This window comes from Buteo buteo, chromosome 6, assembly GCF_964188355.1.
Source record: "Buteo buteo chromosome 6, bButBut1.hap1.1, whole genome shotgun sequence".
Taxonomy (NCBI): domain Eukaryota; kingdom Metazoa; phylum Chordata; class Aves; order Accipitriformes; family Accipitridae; genus Buteo; species Buteo buteo.
In genome coordinates this window covers 23,907,420-23,929,037 of record NC_134176.1, presented here as the reverse complement: position 1 = coordinate 23,929,037, position 21,618 = coordinate 23,907,420, and the positions used below count along the sequence as shown (strand labels likewise).

The window sequence follows — 21,618 nt, the reverse complement described above, 5'->3', positions numbered from 1 at the left end:
GCAGACAATTTGTTCCACTACCTATGAGGTGCTGAGGTTCAAAGCCGCCTAGTATAGAGGTTACAGAGCATTTCTCTGCACCTGTTGGAAAAGCTGTGCTTTGTCTGAAAGCAAGGTTTGCTTCCTGACGGGATGAGTACTGGTAGTCCACCATGGCAGGGCTGTTTTTCTGAGAGTCGTTTGCCTTTGGTGATGAATGGTGTTAAGCTCTGCTGCAGTTCATTTCTGTAGATGTGCACTGCAGGTTTTCTCCACTGATGAGGAGAATTTGCAGGAAGTTCTTTTCCTTCTTATGCAGGAGTCCCAGTTTGTAGGACTGTGCAGTCATTTCCAGTACTTTTCAGAAACATTAAAGAGAGCAGAGTATTTCCTACCTCAACCCCACATAACGGTTTCTTACAGTCCATACGGGAGTTCCATTTTGACTGTGTGATTCTTTCTGCTCACAAAATATTAAAAATTAGATACGATCATGGTATTTTCCTTCTGATGCTTTACACAGCACTCTCCTCCAAGTATTCTCCCAGCATCTTACAGACATTTGCTTCCAAGAGATACGTCTGCATCTTCACTATCTTGAAAACGAAGCCATGGTGTGCTGACAGGTTAACTGCCCTGTCAAGGGTCATTGCAAATCAGTGGCAGAAGTGCCCTGGCACTTGCCTCTTCTATGTAATTCCACAGTTGTGTAAAACGGGAGATCAGACTAGGAGAAAATAATGGCCCCTTCCGACCTTGAGATCTCTGAATCCAAAAAAACCCCATTGACTGCAATCTTTTTCTTGCAAATTCCTGACTTAAGATATGGAAGCTGTATGCCTAGTAACAACTGTGGAGACAATTACAGGATTCTTCAAAAATTATTTTGCCATCTGAAGCATTTCAGAGTAACACAGTGCTATGCTCTGAAGTTCCGTCAACGTCGCTGCAGTGTCCCAGAGTGCAAAAATGCACATGCTTTGATTTTACATGCTACTGCAGTCAAAAGCCTGATATGGATATAACTATGCCAACTTTTGTCAGCTTAGCTTGCAATGCTCAGAGGTGGTGTAACTCTGCCGGCAAAACCCCTTCTGTCAGTGTTGCTGGATCTAAAAGGAGCAGCTCCGCCAACTTGGATATAACTGGCTGTAATGCCAGTAAGCTCTCTAGTGTGAGTAGGGCTTAAGTCTGAAAATTAAGTGGTAAAAATGCCAGAAGGCACCACCTTTTAATGTCAGTGGCTTCTGTGATTTGTTTCTGGATAGCACAAGTGAAGCTACAATAGTGATACCATAGAGAAAGGAATTTGAAGGGAAAGTGAACTTGTTTCCTCCCAGGAGAGACTGAAGGTGTATCATCATCCCAAAACTGTTGCTATAGCTGTTATAGCAAGGGAACATCCAGTTTTGTCTTTGAACAAGGATGGTCAGATTCTTTCTGCTTTTCTTCATTCTTGTTAAAAGGCTGAAACTGATACAGCAAGAAAGCTATGCACACACTTTAATCTGTCCGTTCAGGGACTGGAGTACTTCAGATACAGGGACAAATACCTCTTGCTACATTTTGGCTCCATCCTGGTCAAGCTGTCCTGTTTTCTGTGTATTTAAGACTGAGGTTAAATTCTCTGTGGGCTAATACTTAGCTGTCACATAGTTGGAAGGCCTGAGTATTTCTGTATATTACTAAAGGTTTTTAATGGGCATTTCATAAAATCAAGCATAGTTTCTTCTGTGATTTCCACTGTTGTCAATACTATAATTAGAATATGTGAGAGAAAGATATTCTCAGATACTACCTTGAAATGATAAGTGTCTCACTCAAATTCATTACGCAGAAGCTTCTTCATTTCATACTGGTCATGAATTTCATGCTACCTTACAATACTTAGCAGAGGTTATTGATGTCAAAAATGTTATGTTACAATGAATCTGAGTTTAGAGACAAGTTTACTGACAGTGGAGAAAGTATTCTCATGGATTTAGAGCTTCATGTCCTCTCCTTCTGACAACATTCCTTTGGATACTTGTTTCCTAGTGTCTTCCAGCTTTGGCTGTGGAAATCTGAAGGACACAAGAGAAAAACCTTGTAGTACTTGATGCCTTGATAGACAGAACTGCAGAGAAACAGAAAGCCTCTTCACTGGGTGTGGGGTGGGGTGGTTTTTTTCCCTTTGAACAGGTAGAAGTATAGATGATCTCAGCATGTTCCTGGTCGTGTTTAAAGCTGCCTGAATTCCTTTGTCTAGCTCTCTTGCTCAGTAAGTGCATTCCAGCTGAGCATCTATTGGGCCATTAAAGCTAACTTTGTTCCTTTTTTTCATTTTACACAAACACAAAAGATTGATTTGCCTTTACTACAGTTAATCAAACTCAATAGAGAGCTAAATAAATAAGCAAGGAAAATGGCCTTCTTATCCATCATGGAGAGCAAATGTTCTGATTAGGCAGAGACTGCAGAGAAACCCAGCTGGGATAAGTGTTCACCATGTTTGTTGTGCATGGGAGTCTGCCTACTGAATGGCAGAATTTTCTTGCATGACAACCATTTGCAGCTTGGACCACTTGATGTAGCATTTAAGTGAAGTTCAGTTCAAATTTAATGGGATCCCAGGAGGCATTTGTTATGTTCAACAGCTCAGGAGGTTGAAGTTTACCTGGCTTCATCAATACTTGATGGACCGAGTATGTTTTTTAAGCTGATGGGTATGTTTGATGGGAGTATTTTGTAGATCTCTTTCCTTGTTCGAGTTAGGATTAGAGAAGTATGGGCAAACGTCTGTCTCTAACTTTCCTAAGTTTTCCCCCATGATTCTGGTGGTGGTGAGACTGACACAGATTGCTTGTTTACCTTTTTGTTATCTGTTGTTTGCTAACATGTAGCATGAAGTCAGTTCCCTATCCCCCCAGTAAAGTCGTTAGTCTATTCACATTTCAAAAGGAAAGAAGAAAAAGGTTAATAAAAAAAAGCAGGATTTTTAAGCATCAGATATTTGGCAGAGGTATTCCTGGGTGGAATAATGTCTAGAACTGTTTAGCTTCATTTTTACTAGATTTGACCTTGATAATGTTAGTATGTTAGTATGTTAATAAGTTAATGGTAATATATACCTTTTGTTGTATATACAGATGTTTCTGTACTAGCTGCTGACAATCATTTATATCCTATATTAAGAGAGGAAGGATGGATTATGGTTAAGAGGTTGTCACTGTTCCTAAGAAACCTGTGTTCTATCACAGCTGCCTTTGTGACCTTCTTTGTGTTTATGAACTTTCTTATTGTTTATAAGCTAAAAGTATTTATGGCCTTTTTTAGCAGATATGTTGTATATGTGCTTATATATAGCTATGTAGTGGCTATTTTCCTTTGTTAACTGTTCTGTCTATATAATGCTATTCAGGGAGCAGTTCTAGGTGCTGATATGTACCTAGTGGACCAGAGTTTCTTCTGCATTTATTTACGCTGCATTTTGTTTATTCTGCATTTAAATGTGTGTGGCAACCCCCTTCCCCTTGTAAGCTAACGTGTGAATCCTGTGAGCAACAGTATTTAAATGCTATTTTCTAAGTGTGTGTTAATGTTTGGAGAGAAAGAGGAATATTTGTCTGGAAAGAGTAGTCTAGTGCATTAATGCAAATATTCAAAGATAGCTGTTTATCTTATTGGACTCAGAGGTACTTACAATAATTGCAGAAGTTGTTTTAAGGCACATTTATTCAGAGTGATTATGTTTATTGTTACTTTATGAATAACATACCCTGTCACATTAGATTTTAAGTGCCACAGTTTGGACCATAGAACAGGGTATTTTCTCCTGTATGAATTTTATCATTGTATATGCCATTTGTGGCCTACATAATAATGAGTAGCAGAAATTAAGAGAGAAGCAGGGGAGGAGGCAAAGAACTCCCCAATTTAAAAAAATGAGGGCAATTACTGTGTACCCCCTAGGGTTGGCTTACCAGTCGCTTCCCATTTGATGCTGGAAAGGATGCTGTGGGCTGGTGTGACACTTCGGGCACAGTGACTACCCCTCCACCATCGTTTGCAGGGCTGGGCTTTTGCAGATCAGGTGCAACCTATTAGGCCATACTGTCACTTGCCATCAGTGATAAATACGTGAACGTGCTCAGATTTTCTCCAGGGAAAGAGGTCTTCTGGGAGAAGGTCCCCCATATCTCTAATTTCTCATTAAGCCTCATTTGTAAGAGATGATGAGATCCCAGCACTACGTACTACGGCAATAGAAGTACTGCTTTAAAAATAGAAACAGGACTTGTATGGTTTTATTAATGAGCACATAAATAGAAATGCCAGTTAAATTGCCTATGTGACTGCCTCTTTGCTACACGGTAACCTTACTTTACAGATTTGTTTCTTTTAAAGCATGTGTTAGGGGGGAGTGCAACATGGTGTGCAGATTTTGAGGCTTAAGAGATTGTCATTAAAGCTACTGTGCTGTACTTAGTTATTTATTTCTTGCTCAGAGTGATCCAATCAATAACAGAACAAAATCAAATACAACTCCCTCCCCTTCGAGGAAGAAAAGACAAGCTAAATAAAGATGTCCAGGAGAAAATGCCAGCAAACGACATATTGATTTCCAGCAAAGGAGCAAAGTGTAAATGAAAAATATTCTTCTGACACAGTTATTAAGTGCAAGCTAGCACGCAAAGAAAACCCATTTACTCTTACTAGAGGCTGAGTCTTCAAAGGGCAGCTGATTCATCTCAGATCATTTGAGTCTCTAACTTTCTGAAACATAGGCTTCTCTTTACTAAATGTAAAAGATTTTTCTGTACTTAGGCTTTGCTTTGAGAATGTAAAATGTTTACTAAAATTCTGATTGTATGCCAAGTAAGCAGAGAAGTTGTTTTCTCCACATTTTATAGCAGCATAAACAGAAGCATGAGGAAAGGAGGCAATTTTCCTGATGTCAGACAGTGAATTTGTGACAATATCAGGAATATAAAATCAAGTAACATGAGGGCTCTGATTCAATGTCCTTGGCAATTTGGATTGGGGCAATTTAAGAAGTTACTGCTCCCCAGTGGTCTGCCCTGCCCTTCCACTGGTGAAGTAGATAACATGTCGTTCTTCAGCAAGTGCAATTCATAGTCTAGCGTATTAATAAAATTATTTCTGTAGCAGTTTAATACATCAGACTGTGTGCATAAGGGGCTAGGGTCCACACCAGCAGGATGGATAAATTCTGGCAATAAGCTGGCTTTTTCCTACATACTTCTCAGAATCTTTATTCAGCTTTGGCTTCCTGTATCCTGCTTTAAGCAGATGCTGAGAAGTGGAGAAAGTTGAAGCCTGTGCTGCCTGGTGCATTCAGCTGATTGTCGGTTCTTCTGAGGGGGATCATGGCACAGGGGAGACCACTCTGAAACTATTTTCAGAGCATTTCCTAAATGAAATGTCTTCCATTTGAAGACTTTTGGACAAGCATTGGGAGAAAAAAACTTTGTAGATTGATGTGATTTTCAGAGAGTCAGACTCCTGAGCAGTGCCTGAATTTCAGCAGTTTTGTCCTTACAGCAGCTCTCGCTGATTTCAAGGTGGGAGTTGTTGTGGGTTCAGCTGTAATAGCTTAATTTTTAGGATCAAGCTATTTAGTTAATTCAGTTCATGATGGGTACACCTAGTGTACCTTTCTTGTGGAGTTTGCACCTGCATCACTACCATCTGCATAACCAGGGTTATGCTTTAAAACAGAGGGCTGACAGTTTCTGTTTCAAGTGGCAGGTTTGTTTCAACAAGAAATAAAAATACAATAGGGAAGGGAAACAAGCTGTATCAAATGATGAAAGGACACTCAATGTGAAAATTCTTCCTGTGTGATTACTCCAAGAGGCACTATAATCAGATAATAAATTCAATGTATAGACACACAACTTTAATCTTCAGGGTGCTTCTTTGGAAGCAGGTAAATGCCTGTGGAAAGGAACAATGGGTTGATAAGGGAGGAAAAAGAGTCTTCTCATGCCAAAGCTGTATCTTTTGTGTTTAAGCCAAGAAATTACATTTTACAGTCCAGTTCAAAACTTTTGCAAATCTTGAGGGTTACACTGAATAGTTTGGAAAAGACTTGCCACTTGATCCTTTACCAGATCAAGATGAAAGGAGCACTGTTCTATTGGGAAAGGAAAGAAACAGAAAAGTAAGTGACTCTGTGTGCATATGTAATCAATAAACAACCAATCTAGTTTCCTGGAAATGGAATTTTATTTATTTATTTAGCTCCTAAATAGTATGTAGTTTCTTCAGGCCAAGAAATAAATTGGAAGGATTTAGAAGGATTTGCTTATCAGCAGAACACCACGTAGCATTACATTCCGTCTGCTTTTGGGAAGGTACATTGAAGTTGGGTTAAGCTGCTGTGGTTCAATACTTCTCTTTCCCCTGTCAGGGTGCCTTGAACAACAGATGGATTAATCCTCCCCACTTCCTTTTCTCCCCTCTTTGCCCTCCCTTCTCTTTCTTTCTCTGCTCATACTCCCTTGCAACAGCATCACCCTTCCCTCTGCCAGCAGGCAGAGACAAAAGGCCAAAACATGAGTTTTCCCCATTGTCTTTGCACAGCTTAGGGACAGAACAAAGTCCCTGAAATTTGGCATCAAACCTGGTCGAGAAGAGTCAGACTTTACAGTCTTAATGAACTATTGATTCTATTGAGACAGGCTTTCGGTTTTCAAAGGACTAATTCAGCTTTCAAGGCTCTTTTTAAACATGACTGCCCATGACTCTGGATTGACACACAATTGGGGGGATTATTTTTTGCTTTCTATTACTTAACTGGCTAGTTACTTAATCTCTTGTCTGCTGTAGTAATGGACAAATGGCTGATTTTGCTAAGGGGTAGCTCTCTTATGATCCATACTTAATGATAGAGTTTGACAGCAAATCAGCTTTTATGTCTAGCCAGGAATGCGCAGCCAGGAAATGCCCTTTTGCTGGGCAAAAGGGTACGTGCCTGCTGGTTACCTACCAGCTCCTGGCCAGTCAGGGTCTTGGGAACATAAGGCTGGATTTGTTCCCATGGTCTGAACAAGTCTAGGTCTACAGCAATGATATCTTCTTGCTCTGAGTACAACTAGCTGAAAGGCTGTGCTGAGTAGCTTTACTACCTGCTTTGACATGACAGAGAGAAATGCATAATGATGTGTTTATATACACAGTGATGGAGAGGATGCAAATACCAAATTGATTTAGAGCGAATTAGATTGGGCTGAAGATAGATGGGGTGAGTTCTTCCCCACTGGGGCGTATACACTAATGGTATTCATACCTGAATGGCTTGGGCAACCGCTTAATCTCAGTACTGGTGGTTTCTGGTATTTCTTTGGGGAGACTTCTCCACAGTTAATAAAGATCACTATTGAGATTTTTCTTGCTGAAAGTAATCCTAAATTTTTTTTGGCTTAATTTTATCCGCTACTTTTTTGAAGCACCCTAAATAGTTCATCTTCCTTCCTCATGTTTATTACTCCCTTGTGACACCTGTAGACATTTATCATACCTTTATTCCTTGTTAAGTCAAGCTCTGTTGTTTAGTTTTGCTAAGCCTGTCTCATCCATTCATCTCTCCAGTTCTTTCATCTTTTCAGTGCCTTTTCTCTGAATTGCCTCCAATTATTCGAAATCTTTTGGCATTGAATTGTCCGAAACTAAACGTAATGAGCTATGCTCTCTTGCTGTAAATTGTTGTAGCCTCGTTGAAATCAATGCCAATTTAAACCAACAGAGGATTTGCCCCCCCTTGTTTTTGTATTCACCTCAAACGAGCTATATGAAAAAAATACATTAGTTTTGTATTCTTTGGTGCTTTGCCTCTGCAGAGGCAAACACAACCTCAGCACCAGTGTGTGGGGGTGGAAACGGATTGCATATCTTTGTGGCTGTGGCTGTGCCATGATAAGAAAATACATGTGGTACTATCCAGTGCTAATGGGTTGGAGAGGATTAATACCCTTTAGCAACAGATAGTAGTTCTAGGACTCTCCTTAAAAGTTTATACAGTCCCAAATTGCAGCTTCTTTTATAATACCTTATTATGATTTTTGCAACATTTTTAATATTTTCCCATTTGTATGGAGATTCTTTCTATCTGTATGTAGGAGCTTGAATTTGTCCAGGCTTAGTCTCTCAGGTCTGCTATACTGTAATGACCTCCAGGGTATTTTGCAAATAAAGATTAAACAGAAAGTGAGAAACAAATATAAGGTGTAGAAAGGACAGATGAAGGATTCCCATTTAATTGGAATAAGGTGAACAGGCTTTAAAAAGCCCAGTTAGCAAAGTACACAAGGTTGAGGTATTCAAGCTAGAAATGACACCTAATGAGACAGACATTTCCTCTGATATCTTCTTTTGACAAGGCAGCAAATGCCTTGAGCCTGTTCTTTGCCGAGAAACATCTTGGTTTCTGGAAGACAGAACAACATCACTAACATTTTGCCATGCTGGGGAGCCTTCATACTGTATGCTGTTATGCACAGAAGACAGTATGTTGTCCATATTCCATAATAAATTTGAGATATTTAGAAAATACAGCAGTATGGGAGCAGTGGAGGGAGTCAAGTGGTCAGATTTAAGAAAAGTTTGTTGAGTTTCACCTCTGTGCACTTTAAGTGTGAAAGGCAAATGCACTGCTCAGATTAATACAACTGTATTTCTCCACTGTTGGGAAGATATTTGTGCCTGCCATTTTGTGGTGGTCATATTTCAAGAAGGATTGTAAATTGTGGTTCCTTGGTGGCAAAGAGATTTACACTTCTCTCACAACAAAGCATTAAGTGTTGCTTTTCAAATGACGGTGTTGAATTGGAAGTAATGTGCACAGTGTGCAGAAGAGTTTCAAACAAAAGGCAAGTAGGAAAATTGAATCCTACTTTACCGAGTGAAGTGACTGCGAAGTATATACTTCTGGAGGAATTTGTCTGGGGTTTGAATTTATGGGTCCTTGTCTTTTCTCTCCCACTAGAAGTGAGAACTCCATCATTCTTGGGTGTGTTATTTATAATTTCATAAAGCTGTTCTGTGACAGGACTTATTTTACTCAGCATGCTTAATCTTTCTCAAATAATGGTGCACCCAAAGAGCAAGGTGTCAAAAAAACTTTGCAGTTGGGAAAAGGAAGATTCAGCACCTGCCATTTTGTGTAGAACAAAGGAGCAAAGGTTGTGGATCTGACACATAAAATAGGGCTTTGGGCACTTGGAAGATTGGACAGGAATGGAGTCATCTTGAGCAGGTCTCGCCACGCCATCTCAACTTCCCTTGCGCTTTACATCCCACACCAGTATGTACAGTGTAATGAACAAAGATGTAGAACCATCACCATGGCAAGATTGAAGAGGCCCTCAGAGTGAATAATTAGGAGGAGGTGATTACAGAACTAGTAATTCATGGAAAGGAATGGAGAGCCACTTCAGTGAAATTGAAAGAATTTGAAGGTAAATATGCCCATAAATCCTCCAGGGTGGACTCAGAGTTTAGCACTTTCTCCTCCCTGGTTTTATTCCAAGGCAATTTCATTAAACACTAGAGAGAGGGAGAGAAAAAATAATAATATAAATGCCATAAAAAATCTTTCAGAGGAAGGAATAAAAAGGGTTCCTGCCAGAGAGAGATTTTATTGAAAGTTATTATAATACCTATCTTTAGTTTTATGGCCTTTAATACAGGGCCAAGTAATTTCAAAGCTGGGATTCTTTAAAAATGAAATACATATTTTAAAATAGTGTAGTATGAATTATTATTTTTAATATAGAATTTAGCTAATATATGGAATGGAAAAATATTTTCTCTCTCATGTTCTTTCCAGTGAAAACACAAACATCATTTCCATCGTAGCATACAGAGAAGTTTCATTACTGTCATGTTGCCTGTACATAAGAATGTTTAGCATTTACCACCTCTAGATCACTGGGCAGACACTAAAGAATTAACCCGTTTACCTCCCCTGGGGCCAACGGGTGAGTATAATCAGCCCCATTTCAAAAATGGGGAAAGGGAACCAGAAATGGAATAGCTGGTTTTGCTTACTGCCTCATAGTGAGCCATTTCTGATGAGAAGAAATTATGTTAGTGGAGAGATTTCTGGGGTTGCTGCTCACTAGCCTCTCCTGTCTTGCGGAAGGAGCAAGTTTAATAATCATGCAGTGAAAATTCTCAGCTCCAGAACGGTTTTGAAAGGTACAGATTCCAGTTACAAGAAGTTATGGTCTTCTGGAGGTTTCCTCGACTGTTTCTGTGGTCAGGAATTTGCTGCTGTTTCTCACTGAAATAGCTTTATTCCTCTGGGATGATTCAGATGTTGGTATCTGAGCAGAAGGTTCATGGAAAACCAATATGTGATGGGAATAGAAAATCAGTTAGTGATGAATTATGATGGAAAGTACTGCGATTAAAAATACAAGATAGGAAATGGCAAGATGGATTAGCGTACTTATCTTTTCTGTGGTTTCTAGAGATCTTGTTAATGACCTTGACTCAAGCCTAACACCACTTCTGGAGGTTTTTCTTTTTTTCTAGCCCTCATTTTTATACTTACAAAATCAGCAGCATGGGACAAACAGCAATCACAGAGCAGGAAAAACTGGACTATCAGGAGAAATCGCATGCAGTGAAGAAAAGGACAGAGATTAATTGATAGAATCAGATGTGGAACCACTCATGAAAAAGTGCAGATACGGGTCAGAGTTAGCAGGGTTGGAGAGTATTGCACATCACACATTTGCATTTTCTCTGAGTCTGGCCGACTGTGCGCTTCTCCGTTCAGAAGCAACACAAGCTGCATCAGGACTTTATAGAAGGAAAGCTAGAATGCATGTCTAAGAGTACAGCATAAGTATGTTGCATGTGCTGTCTTCAAGCTGCTTATTAGATGGGGAATTGATCAAGAAGATAAACAAGAGCCAGGCTTCATGACTTTTCAGCTTCTGCTCAGAACTCATCTTGGCTTCAAAATTCTTCATCCCACAGTGTTCAGGAACTGTCATGTATGAGAGTGGCTGAGAGGCCACAGAGGCTCACCTCGCCCAGCACCCCGCTGCTGGCCCTGGCCATGCATGGGGCTCTGGGGAGAGAGTCCTGAACGGGACAATGCAAAGAGTGATACTTCTTTGGTCTCCAGTGTCAGTGGCACAGGGACTTCCCAAACTAAGTATGGGGTATTTAATAGTTCTGGATGGATGTTTTTACCTTTAATTTGGCCAATAACTTCCAAAATGCATCTAAACCTCTATTACCTACCAGTATCCTGTTGCAAGGAGTTCCCCAGTTAAAAAAAAAAAAAAAAGTGTAAATTGTGTAAAGAAATATCATCTGTTTTTTTCTGGGCATGCTATCTTTCTGGGTTTATATGATGCCCCTAATAAGCAAGAGGAAAAAAAAAGAGTTATAAAGGAACACCTTATTCTTTACAAATACTGACTCACATTGTCAATTCACTTGGATCTAATTCCAAGTTAATGTTGCATAAAGCCCTTAGATATGAGCAAGTAAGTGGGTAAGTGAATAGGTATGGCAGCTGATAAATGACAACCATACATTGTTATAATTTTTATGTTTATTTCCTACTTGAAGCAAATCATCACTATTCTTCTATGAGACCCTACATGTGAATTGTCAGACCTTCAACTAAGAGCAAAATCCACATGTTCTAAATTCAACCTGGAAATCACAACTGATTGCCAGGGTCTTAGCACTGTCTGAGCAAGGTCTTCTAGTACTAATGGATAGTTTATTCTTTATTCACAGTGCTATTCTTAACACTCTTTTACAAGTATTTTAGGCAACTGTAATTTAAATCTCCAGTTTCATTAGCTACATTTCACCTGCTTAAAAAATTTCTTGCTGTATAGTTTTGTTGACTTATTGTGCTAAATTACTTTACAGTGGTGAAATTAAAAACTAACATCTTCCTACCCAAGGACAGCTGCATTTCACTGTTGGAGGATGTGATCAGTGTTTATATAAGTTATAAAGTGATTTGGTGTCCTTTGGGATAAATAATGCTTTATAAAATATATGTGACAGGACCAGAAGAATTATAGAAAGTAAATTTATATTTTGTGCATTCCTCCTTTCTCGACCTCTCACTGAACAGACAAACTTTTAAAGCCAGCTTGTTTTAAGAGAGAAGTCACCAGGATTTCAACAGTGTTCTTCCACTTTCTATGACTGAAAGAAGATGCTAAATATGACCTTAGCATGTAAGGCAGGAAATTGCTTTGTACATGTTACCTCCAGTTCCTTTTAATCTTGCCTTCTCACTGAGGCAAGATTGTGAAAGCATTTAATGAAAATATTTAAGCATGACACTATGGCAAGATTGCATCCTACAAAACATTGCCAAGTGGCAATGGTGGGTAAGGCTGAGTAAAACGTACGCTAAGGATTCCCTTACTTCATGGCTGTTTTTTACAGATACTCTATTTTTATAACTTTTATTTACAACCAAACGATCCTATTTTTCTTTCTTGGCTCACTCTAAGCCACTGAAATCAAGAGTGAAGGAACGTTGTGTTCAGTCTGATCTTTCTGACTGACTGCTTGGTTCTGGTTTTTTCCTTAGCTCAAATACAAACAGAGAGGGAGAAAGCAAGGAAATTCTGGCAAGGGACAGAGGGACTTGATAGTGTTAGGACCACAGGAGGCTAAAGAAAAGGCTGAGACCTCAGAACACTTATGCAAATAGAAGAGGGAGCATGTTGGAGACAGCCATAGCAGGCATAGGAATGTAAAGGAGACCTTATTTAAAGCTGGAAAGCCTTTTTCAGGAATAAGGATTTGGAAGGCTTCTCATGATGTGAGATTCCCAGGAATATTCACCTGGACTACTAAAGTACAGTGTACTGAAGTACAGCTGCCCTGCTCCTGAGGAGCTGAGATTTCAGCAATGCTTGCTGCCTGGTGAGGAACATTTTAGTTGTTTTGTTTCAGGAGTCATCCCACTGATCCTACAGCTCAGCAGAATAGGCAGCTCTTTGCAAGGAAATGTTGTTAGGGGAGGCAATTTCAGCAGAAGCCATGGTCTGAGCTGATGCTGCTGAGCTAGGGTAATTTTGTACTGCATGCAGGAATGTTACAACCTGTGTCCAGAGGCTGCCACAGACTCTCCCTAATGGTCTGCATTACTAATTCAACTAATTGCAGCAATTACGGGCAGGAGATGCTGCTGGGAAGAGATGCCACTACACTTCTCTCTAACATGCTGCAGTACATGCTGCTCATTAATTAGACCAGCAGAGAAAAAAAAAAAAAAAGAAAGAAAGAAAATATCACCAGCTGGAAATGCAAAGGAATGTGCTGAAACCTGTGAGGGCCGTGAACAGTCACAGTTTGGTTTAAGCCTTTCAGAAGCAGACTTTCCAGCCTGTCAGCCCCGTCACAGCCACATCCCTGTTCTCTTGGCAAGCAAGTAGATGAGGTTGCATGTTGGGCATACCTGACACATGCAGCAGTTCTTCATCATGCAACAAATGGGTTGCATAGATATTTACTATCTGGGTAAATACAAAGGATTCCCAGCCCAAGAGGTGCATTAGCAGAGCAGGAATTACCTCAGTGAGAGTGCTGCTTGCTCTCTGGGTGATGCATATTGTCTATCTTCTACATTTTTCTTTGCAGAAAGCATGTTCAGCCTGAACATGCCTCATATGGTTAAGTCTCTCAGTAAGTGCCTTCTGGCTGGCCCTACATAGTATTGGTATTTATTGAGGAGCCCAGCACGTTCCAACCGGACACATCTACTTTGGCTGTCGGAGGACGGCTTGCCAGCCAAGCAGGTATCATAGCCCGCTGTACTGACTGTGTTCAACAGCACAGTGCGATCCGCTTGCTAACCTAAACAGCCCGGCAGGCACACTGCACCTGTGCACACCTGAAATATTCAACAGCACAGGATAAGCACTGTTCCTCCAACAGGAGACTCTGGCTCCATGGAGGGCACATTTACACAAGCATATCTGGAATGCTTGGTACAAGTTAAATATTTCAAAAGTTGCAATTCTGAAACATTTTTTTTTCTAGGATATTTAGCTGCCTCTGTAACAGCCTCTTGACTTGCAAGTATCTTATATTTTTTTCTTCTGTTCTTTTTCCTTCATTCCTTTCCTTCACATGCCAGACAACAGATGACATCGTTTCATCAGCTGAATGTTCCAGTGATGATGAAGATTTCATTGACTGTGAGCCCAGTACAGGTAAGTCAGGTCAGTCTTGTTTTGCTTGCTTTCTGATTTCATTTGCAAAAAACAATGCATACATATATTTATATGTCTGTGAATGTATACATATATAATTATATATGTATATATGTGTGTGTATATGTGTATATATATATATACACTTATGTATATATACACTCTATATAAAATAAAAAATATACAGCCAAGCATCAGATCCCATGGACTTGGCAACAACAAAACAGATACGTAGTCACTATTTGGTTCATATAAAGTTGTTTGCATGGAAAGCCAAACTTCCTGGAAGTGATCCCAGCTAATTAATAGTTCACATGTTTGTAGCAGTTACTTAGCTGACACAGTGGGAAAGCAAAAATATCAATGTGGCATGTGACGAATAATAAAGATTTATGAAGTGGGGAGGGTGAATGTTTGAAAAACAGAAGAGACACAAAAGTGAAGCAATAATGGGTTACTAGCATTGTTTAATCTTTGTTAATTGCTCTGAAGATGGACTGTAAAAGGATACATTTGTCCATGGGATTTTGAATACAGTTAACATGGTAATATATTTATACTAATTTTGTTTCATGTGAGCCCAAAGAAATTGGGAAGCACCAAAACATAGTTTGAACATAACAAAATTAGTAGTAATTCTTGCCCTGTTATCTGCAGTGATGCTTCAAAATGTATCCATTAAAGAGTCAGAAGGACTGGCCATATGGAACTGACTCAACTTCTCCCTTACAGATACATTTTGATAAATTGATGGCTTTTCTTTCTGGTGAGATATATGATGTGATATCCAGCAGGCAACTGCAGTCTATTTTATTTCTTACAGGCTTTTTCAAGTCTTCTTTTTTGAGGCTTGCCATGAGTTAAGCATTTCTATAATAGAGAACAGACATCATCGAATTTCTGTGTACATTAAAATGAAAAAGAAGGAGTTTGGTTAGAATTTTTTGTCCTTAAAAGTGAAACATATAAATAGTTTAGGGTTCTTGGGTTTGGGTTGGGGTTTTTTTTGCTTTGTTTTGTTTGTTTCTGCTTTGTTTTATTTGAGATGATTTTTTTTTCTTTAAAAAAATCCCAAGAAAGCATTATAAGTGTTCTGATTCTAGTTTCCTGAAGCTATTTTAGTAATACAATAATAATAAAATTCACCCAAGACTAGTGCTTTCATATTTCTTTTCAATTCGTCATGCTGTACCTGCATTTTTTGGTAGAACTTGGTCCTGCAGTAACCTGAGATTGCCATTGCCTTGTAGCTGGGAACTTCCACCCATACTCTTGACTTGCCTGTCATGACAGGGAAGGCAGTGACACAACGGCTGATGCTAACAGATAGCTCAGCCTACTCCCATCTCTTTTTTCACAAATCTCTATGAGTTTTTCAACTCCCCATCTGGCAGAAAAGCAGTCCAAATAATACTAGATTGTGAAGCATAAACAGTGTGGGTACTGAGATTTTTAAATAAAGGTAGCAATGAAATGCCAGCACAGTGATTATCATGAAAGTGAGGCATGAGATTAATAGGACCATGCTAAAAGGACTAATGTACCACAACTGATATGCGAGTGAATGGATAGGAATCATTTCATTAAAGCTTCACTAATATTTCAAGACTTTTTTTTTTTAATTCTGATTTCCAAGTGTTTCAATTAAAGGAGGAAACGAGATCTTTATCAGACTCCTCCTCTTGTACATTATTGTTGTTTAAGTTTCAATGCAGAAATCACAATTACTTCAATGGCTAGAAATTGTAGTAGCAATGTTTACTGCAAGTGGAAAAATCAAAGTTTGATGAGGAATTTGGTAAACCAGGATGTTTAGCACGAAAATTCAGAGTGCTTTAGAGCAACTTTTCCAGACTAAAAATGCGTCTTTTCTGACACAGTTAGAAATCTAATGCTACAAACAGGTACAAACTGGATTTGTAAAAATTACTTGCCTTTGAAAATCCTGCTAAGCATTACAGTTGGCAGCTATAAATGCCTACAGACATTTGAATATCTGCTGTGTAAAATAATATAATTTGCTGAAGGTACTCTCTTGAACTTCTAGACATTCTCGAAAATTCCATCTAGTATCTTTTATTGTACCCTACTCCTCCTCCTCCATAGGATGGTGGTCCGTATGAGCCACTAAAATCTGAATCTTTTCTTAGGAATTACTGTACAATTGAGAATAAAAGTTAGCCTAATTATATGTAAAAAAAAGTCTCCCAGATGGTCCTTGCTGATGAAATTTACACTTCCAGATTTTGAGGTTTCTTGCTCTCAGAGGCACTGATGTACAAAGTCACCAGAAGGAGGAGGGATATGCAGGTCCTTTTTGCCTCTAAAAGCATAAACTTAGCTCATTCCATCATAATAAGAAGGAAGAGTAACATGTTTGTGGTGCTCATCATTTAGGTTTCTTTGTCTATCTTAATTGTCTCCATTCCCAGTGCATCCAGAGAAGGTAGAATGGTATGCCAGTATCAAGGCACTCATGCAGTCATTCCACTCTGGAACACTAAAGCAATCTGAGCCAGCTTACCAAAATCCAGTGGTGCTGGCTTGGCTGAGCAGATATGTTTGCCTTTACACTTCACCAGCCAAGTCAGGATTCTGGCCACACCGAGATCTGGTAGTTAAATGTGTACATCGAGGAAAGAAAAGATCCGGATTATCTTTCTTGTATTTTCTAGTGTGTGGGTTTGGATTTTTTATATTTAATTATTTTTTTTTTAAACTGGGCCCATTTGAAGTTGCTTCATCCTGTTCTGTTGACAGGTCAGTGTATTTTACACTGCCTTCTGGCTTTCATGATCCCTTTTGCAGCAAATTGAAAATTAAATGACCTAGCCCAGCATAGGCTCCTTTTTGTTGCTCTGATAATGTGTAGCTTTTAAAGCTCTTGAGTTTCTGCCAAATGCCAGGACTTGGCCTTCCATCACCCTCGGTGCCATGGTCCAGTAATGCAAAGGTTACTGAACTCACTGCTGCAGCTGTGAGATATGATATACATCTCTATGAACCTGCTGTGCAATAACCAAGACAAGGGCAGCAGGGAGTGTTGCCTGGCAAATCAAAAGCTTTCAGCTTTCATATGGGTCAGAATCAAATCCCAAGATCTAAATATATTACTTTGGTCTTGGTCCTGGATCAGAGGCAGTACCCTGCAGAGTCCTTTTGAAGACTTTGGGTTTGGTGCACTCAAAGATAGTTCAAAAGAGAGAAAATCATGTCCTCTTTGAGGCTAAATATCGCATGAGAACCATTTGCAGGGTCTTATTGCCACTTAACTCTGATTGCCTGTTGAATCCAAGACCTGAATCTCAGTAAGCATATGATCTGCATCTGGACACCTGCTTCTCTTTAAAAGAAGGTGGTGTAAAGGCAATTTCCTCACTCCGCTCCCCTCAGGATTTTCCTGGCTAGCTTGACACACTCACTGCAGCAGTCTGGCTACCACACTGTGCCCCTCCTCCAAAAGTGATTTCTGTTGGGATTTCTGTAGATCCCCTTGTTTAGAAACCAGGAGCTGTCACAGGACCTGTCCTGACTGAGGTAGCCTACAGGCATCCCCTGTAGACACATATGTATGCTTAAGAAATTATTCTAACAAGTTGTGGCAATGACAGCTGTGAATCCAAAACCTATTTCTATTTTACATCATGAAAATGAAGCCATTGCAGGTTCAGGGATAAAAAATACTTGCTATTCGTCTCATAGCAGACAGGCCCAGATACCCTTAGATCTCTAGATCTCCCAGAATGGCTTACTGTAAATGATACAGAGGGCATAAGACTGTTCATCTGCCCTGAAGAAACATTTACTTAGTCAAAAGCAGTCCATCTCTTATGTCTATGGAAATGTCGCTTGTCCCAGTACATGTTCAAAAACCTTCTGGTTTCTGTGCCAGAAACATGATGCTTTTCTCTGGTATAAGTACAGGACTCTCTTCTGGCCTGTTGCGGGGAGATCTGAGGCTCAAATATTCAAGTTCCTCAAAGCTGAAACCAGGGTTCTGACTCTGTGCTTTTGAACACAGCTCTGTGGTGTTGTTTTGGTCACTCAGCCACTCGCGGAGAATGAAAGACTTGTAAGGGAAATATCTTTAGTCCTAACTAAGAAACACTGTGCCAGCATGAAAAAAGAAAGCACATATCTCTTTCCAGTCAAATGAGGAGCACCCCTACAATTTGATCTTATTGACTTCAAAGCCTTGAGGATTATAGTTATGCTTTCCTGACAAGAGCTGCTGGTGTCTCCTCATACCATTTCCCTTGTTCCCATTTAAGCATGTCCGTTAGTGCAGTGCTCTGGCACCAGGCTGGATGCTGGTGGCTTTGCAGCTGGTTGGGATCTTAGCCCAAGCTGCTCATTGCACTACTCAAAACAGTAAGGCCCAAATGCTCACCAGTTAGCCTGAAGACCATAATGCAACCTCTCGCAATGGTCTGTAGAGCTTAATCCTAGCTTCCTGGCTTGACACAGCCCATGTTTCTTCCCTGGTGCAGTTGCCAGCTTTCCCTTCCTATCAGCCCAACAATTTCCTAGGTGATTTTTTCCAGAGAAATTTATTCTGTGTTTCCCAAAAGGTGTCATATGTCATAAGGTTGGCGTTGTCTAATCAGACTGGTAAACCTTTCCCATGAGGGACTGAAGGCAGCAATAGAGATACCAAAATCTACAGTTCTTTGCACTGAAAGTTGCACAGTATCTTGTAGCTGTCATGGTTTAACCCCAGTCAGCAACTGAACACCAAGCAGCCGCTCACTCACTCCCCCCCATCCAGTGGGATGGGGGAGAAAATCAGGAAAAGAAGTAAAACTCGTGGGTTGAGATAAGAACGGTTTAATAGAACAGAAAAGAAGAAACTAATAATGATAATGATAACACTAATGAAATGACAACAGTAGTAATAAAAGGATTGGAATGTACAAATGATGCACAGGGCAATTGCTCACCACCCGCCGACTGACACCCAGCCAGTCCCCGAGCGGCGATTCCCTGCCCCCCCTTCCCAGTTCCTAAACTAGATGGGACGTCCCATGGTATGGAATACACCGTTGGCCAGTTTGGGTCAGGTGCCCTGGCTGGGCATGAGAAGCTGAAAAATCCTTGACTATAGTCTAAACACTACTGAGCAACAACTGAAAACATCAGTGTTATCAGCATTCTTCACATACTGAACTGAAAACATAGCACTGCACCAGCTACTAGGAAGACAGTTAACTCTATCCCAGCTGAAACCAGGACAGTAGCATATACCCATACACAGAAGACACATATCCTACAGGTATGGTGCCTGTATCTATAATTTACTGGCCTGTACCCATCCACTTCAGGCTCCTGATTTAGGGGCTAGGACAATCAAGCTTCCACCCATGTAAGCTGCAGAACCGGGTACCTGCAGGCTGCCCGGGTCAGACATTTATTTGCAGAAAACAAGCAGAATCTCTTCCAAGAGTCTAGAAGCAGTGAGCACAGTACAAAAAGCAGTATGCTGGAAGTGAAGAAACATTGACTGAAGAGACCAAGAGAAATGCTGATTTGGCTCTTGTCCTCCATAAACTGCATCAACCTTCTTGAAGCACCCAGGGAATTTTCATTGCTCTCCTCAGAGAAACATCCCCCACAAATCTAGTGCCCAGTTACCTCCAGTCTCTCCCTCTGTCAAGCAGGAGTTCTGCTCCGTTTCTCATGCTGTGAACAAGAAATAGCTTTTAAAGTTGGACGCATGCCTCAGTATACACAAAGAATTAGGCTTCCCATCTCGCAGGCTGAATACCATACGGACCCAAAGGAAGGGTATTGATCCACAGCACTTCCCAGGGTGTAATAGCATCAGTTGTTTGATGGAATTTCCTAGCTACAGTCTTATGGCCAAAACAAAACCAAATGAACAAGTTTTACTAATCAATCATGCAGATGACTTACAGGAATTTTTGTTTTCTTTTTTAATATTAGGAATTTCTACTGAGTTTGGTTTTCAGCATATTGATCTTTTTTCCTTTGTAAGCTCCAAAGGCCCCACCCATGAGGATATTTTATCTATATATGCATATATATACAGTGTGCATATATATTTATATGTGTATAAGCTAAAGTAATAAATGACCAATATCAGCAGTAGCCCCTATCATCCAATCACATGTTTACACAGAAATTCATGCCTTCATCTAACCCTGGCATCCGCTGGCGTGGCCAGATGCATGATATTGTTATTTCTTGGTGAACGAAGCACGTTAATTTATTTTTTTGTTAGAGTTTTTTCTTTCTTCCTTTTATTGATTTGTTTACTTTTAATTGATAGTTTCATCTACCAATTAGTCTTGGGGTAGGGTGGGGCAGGGAGAATAAAAAAATTATACAGGTATATCCATCGATATATACACACGTACTCCGTGTATATATAGATAGATATATACATTGTATATATTTGAAGAACATTTTCTGTCGTTTCACCTCATCTTGTGCCGCATGAATTTTTGGTGATTGATATTTTAGTTTCTTTTATATTTCTTTCCCTTTTTTTTTGGCTCGTACTGGTGCCATACCGCTACTTTATAATTTTTAAAATCATTGCTGTACTTTTCAATTTATATTTTTGGAGTTCTTCCAACAAAATAATGGTTTAATCATCTCAAGAAAGAGATATAGATCTGCAAACCAATAAAGGCAACAAAATCTTTTCTTGCCATCCTTAAGAAATCCACATTTTCAGACATCCCAAGAAAGTTGTGTGCAAAAGAATGAAGATTCTTACCCCTCCTTTCTTTTTATTTTCTCTTCTCCCAACCTTTTTTTAAACTTCTGCAGAGTCTCTATCCTGTCTTTTCCCTTTTCCCTTTTTTTTTTAATTGAGTTCAGAGAAAAAAACACCCAGAAGAAAAAAAAGACTCCCCTTTACCCCTGCGTTCTCCCAGGAAAAATTCTTCCAACAAAGAAAGCCCTACAAACCGCAGATGGCATAAAAAGAATTTTATTGCAATGCAGAGTATCTGTCGTATCTTTTATTTCTGGGTCAGTGCAAGATCATTTTTATGGCATGCTGTAGTTTAGCTGATTTAACTAACCATGGCCTTCATTAATCGGTGCATGGGCTGTGATGACGCCATCTTGTGTTTCATCAGAGCTACGCATTCAGGCTAACCGAGCAAGTCCGTAGTGTATGATTTGGGGGGATATCGTTTCAATTTTAATTTTTAGTTGTATTATAATTTCTTCTTTTTGGAAGAGTTATGGCAGTACCGTCGGCTGCTTCTCGCAGCCTCAGCGTTATATATCTACTTTATTTTATGGGTTTTTTTCCTCTTTTTTTATTTCTCAGTAGAAATCTTACGTCTTGTCCATCTGTCTTGTCAGTGTGTCTTGGAGTCCATTGGTTCAGTGTTGTTATGTGATTCTGTTCTCTGTTCGTAAGCTGGTGTTCAGCTCCCCGCCGCTC

General features: G+C 39.8%; 1 protein-coding gene across 20 annotated transcripts in view; it reads left to right on the top strand.

The window, feature by feature from the left end:
- The window catches only part of NRXN3 (neurexin 3), a 1,032,385-nt gene that overhangs the window by 976,810 nt on the left and 33,957 nt on the right, over positions 1–21,618 (top strand). For 16 of the 20 annotated variants that reach the window (XM_075030063.1, XM_075030061.1, XM_075030060.1 and 13 more), the window contains one exon: positions 14,120–14,204. In XM_075030063.1, coding sequence (XP_074886164.1) covers positions 14,120–14,204 — 85 coding nt within the window. The remainder of the gene's footprint in view (positions 1–14,119; positions 14,205–21,618) is intronic. The other 4 variants (XR_012650705.1, XM_075030053.1, XM_075030068.1 and 1 more) reach the window with 1 other exon arrangement.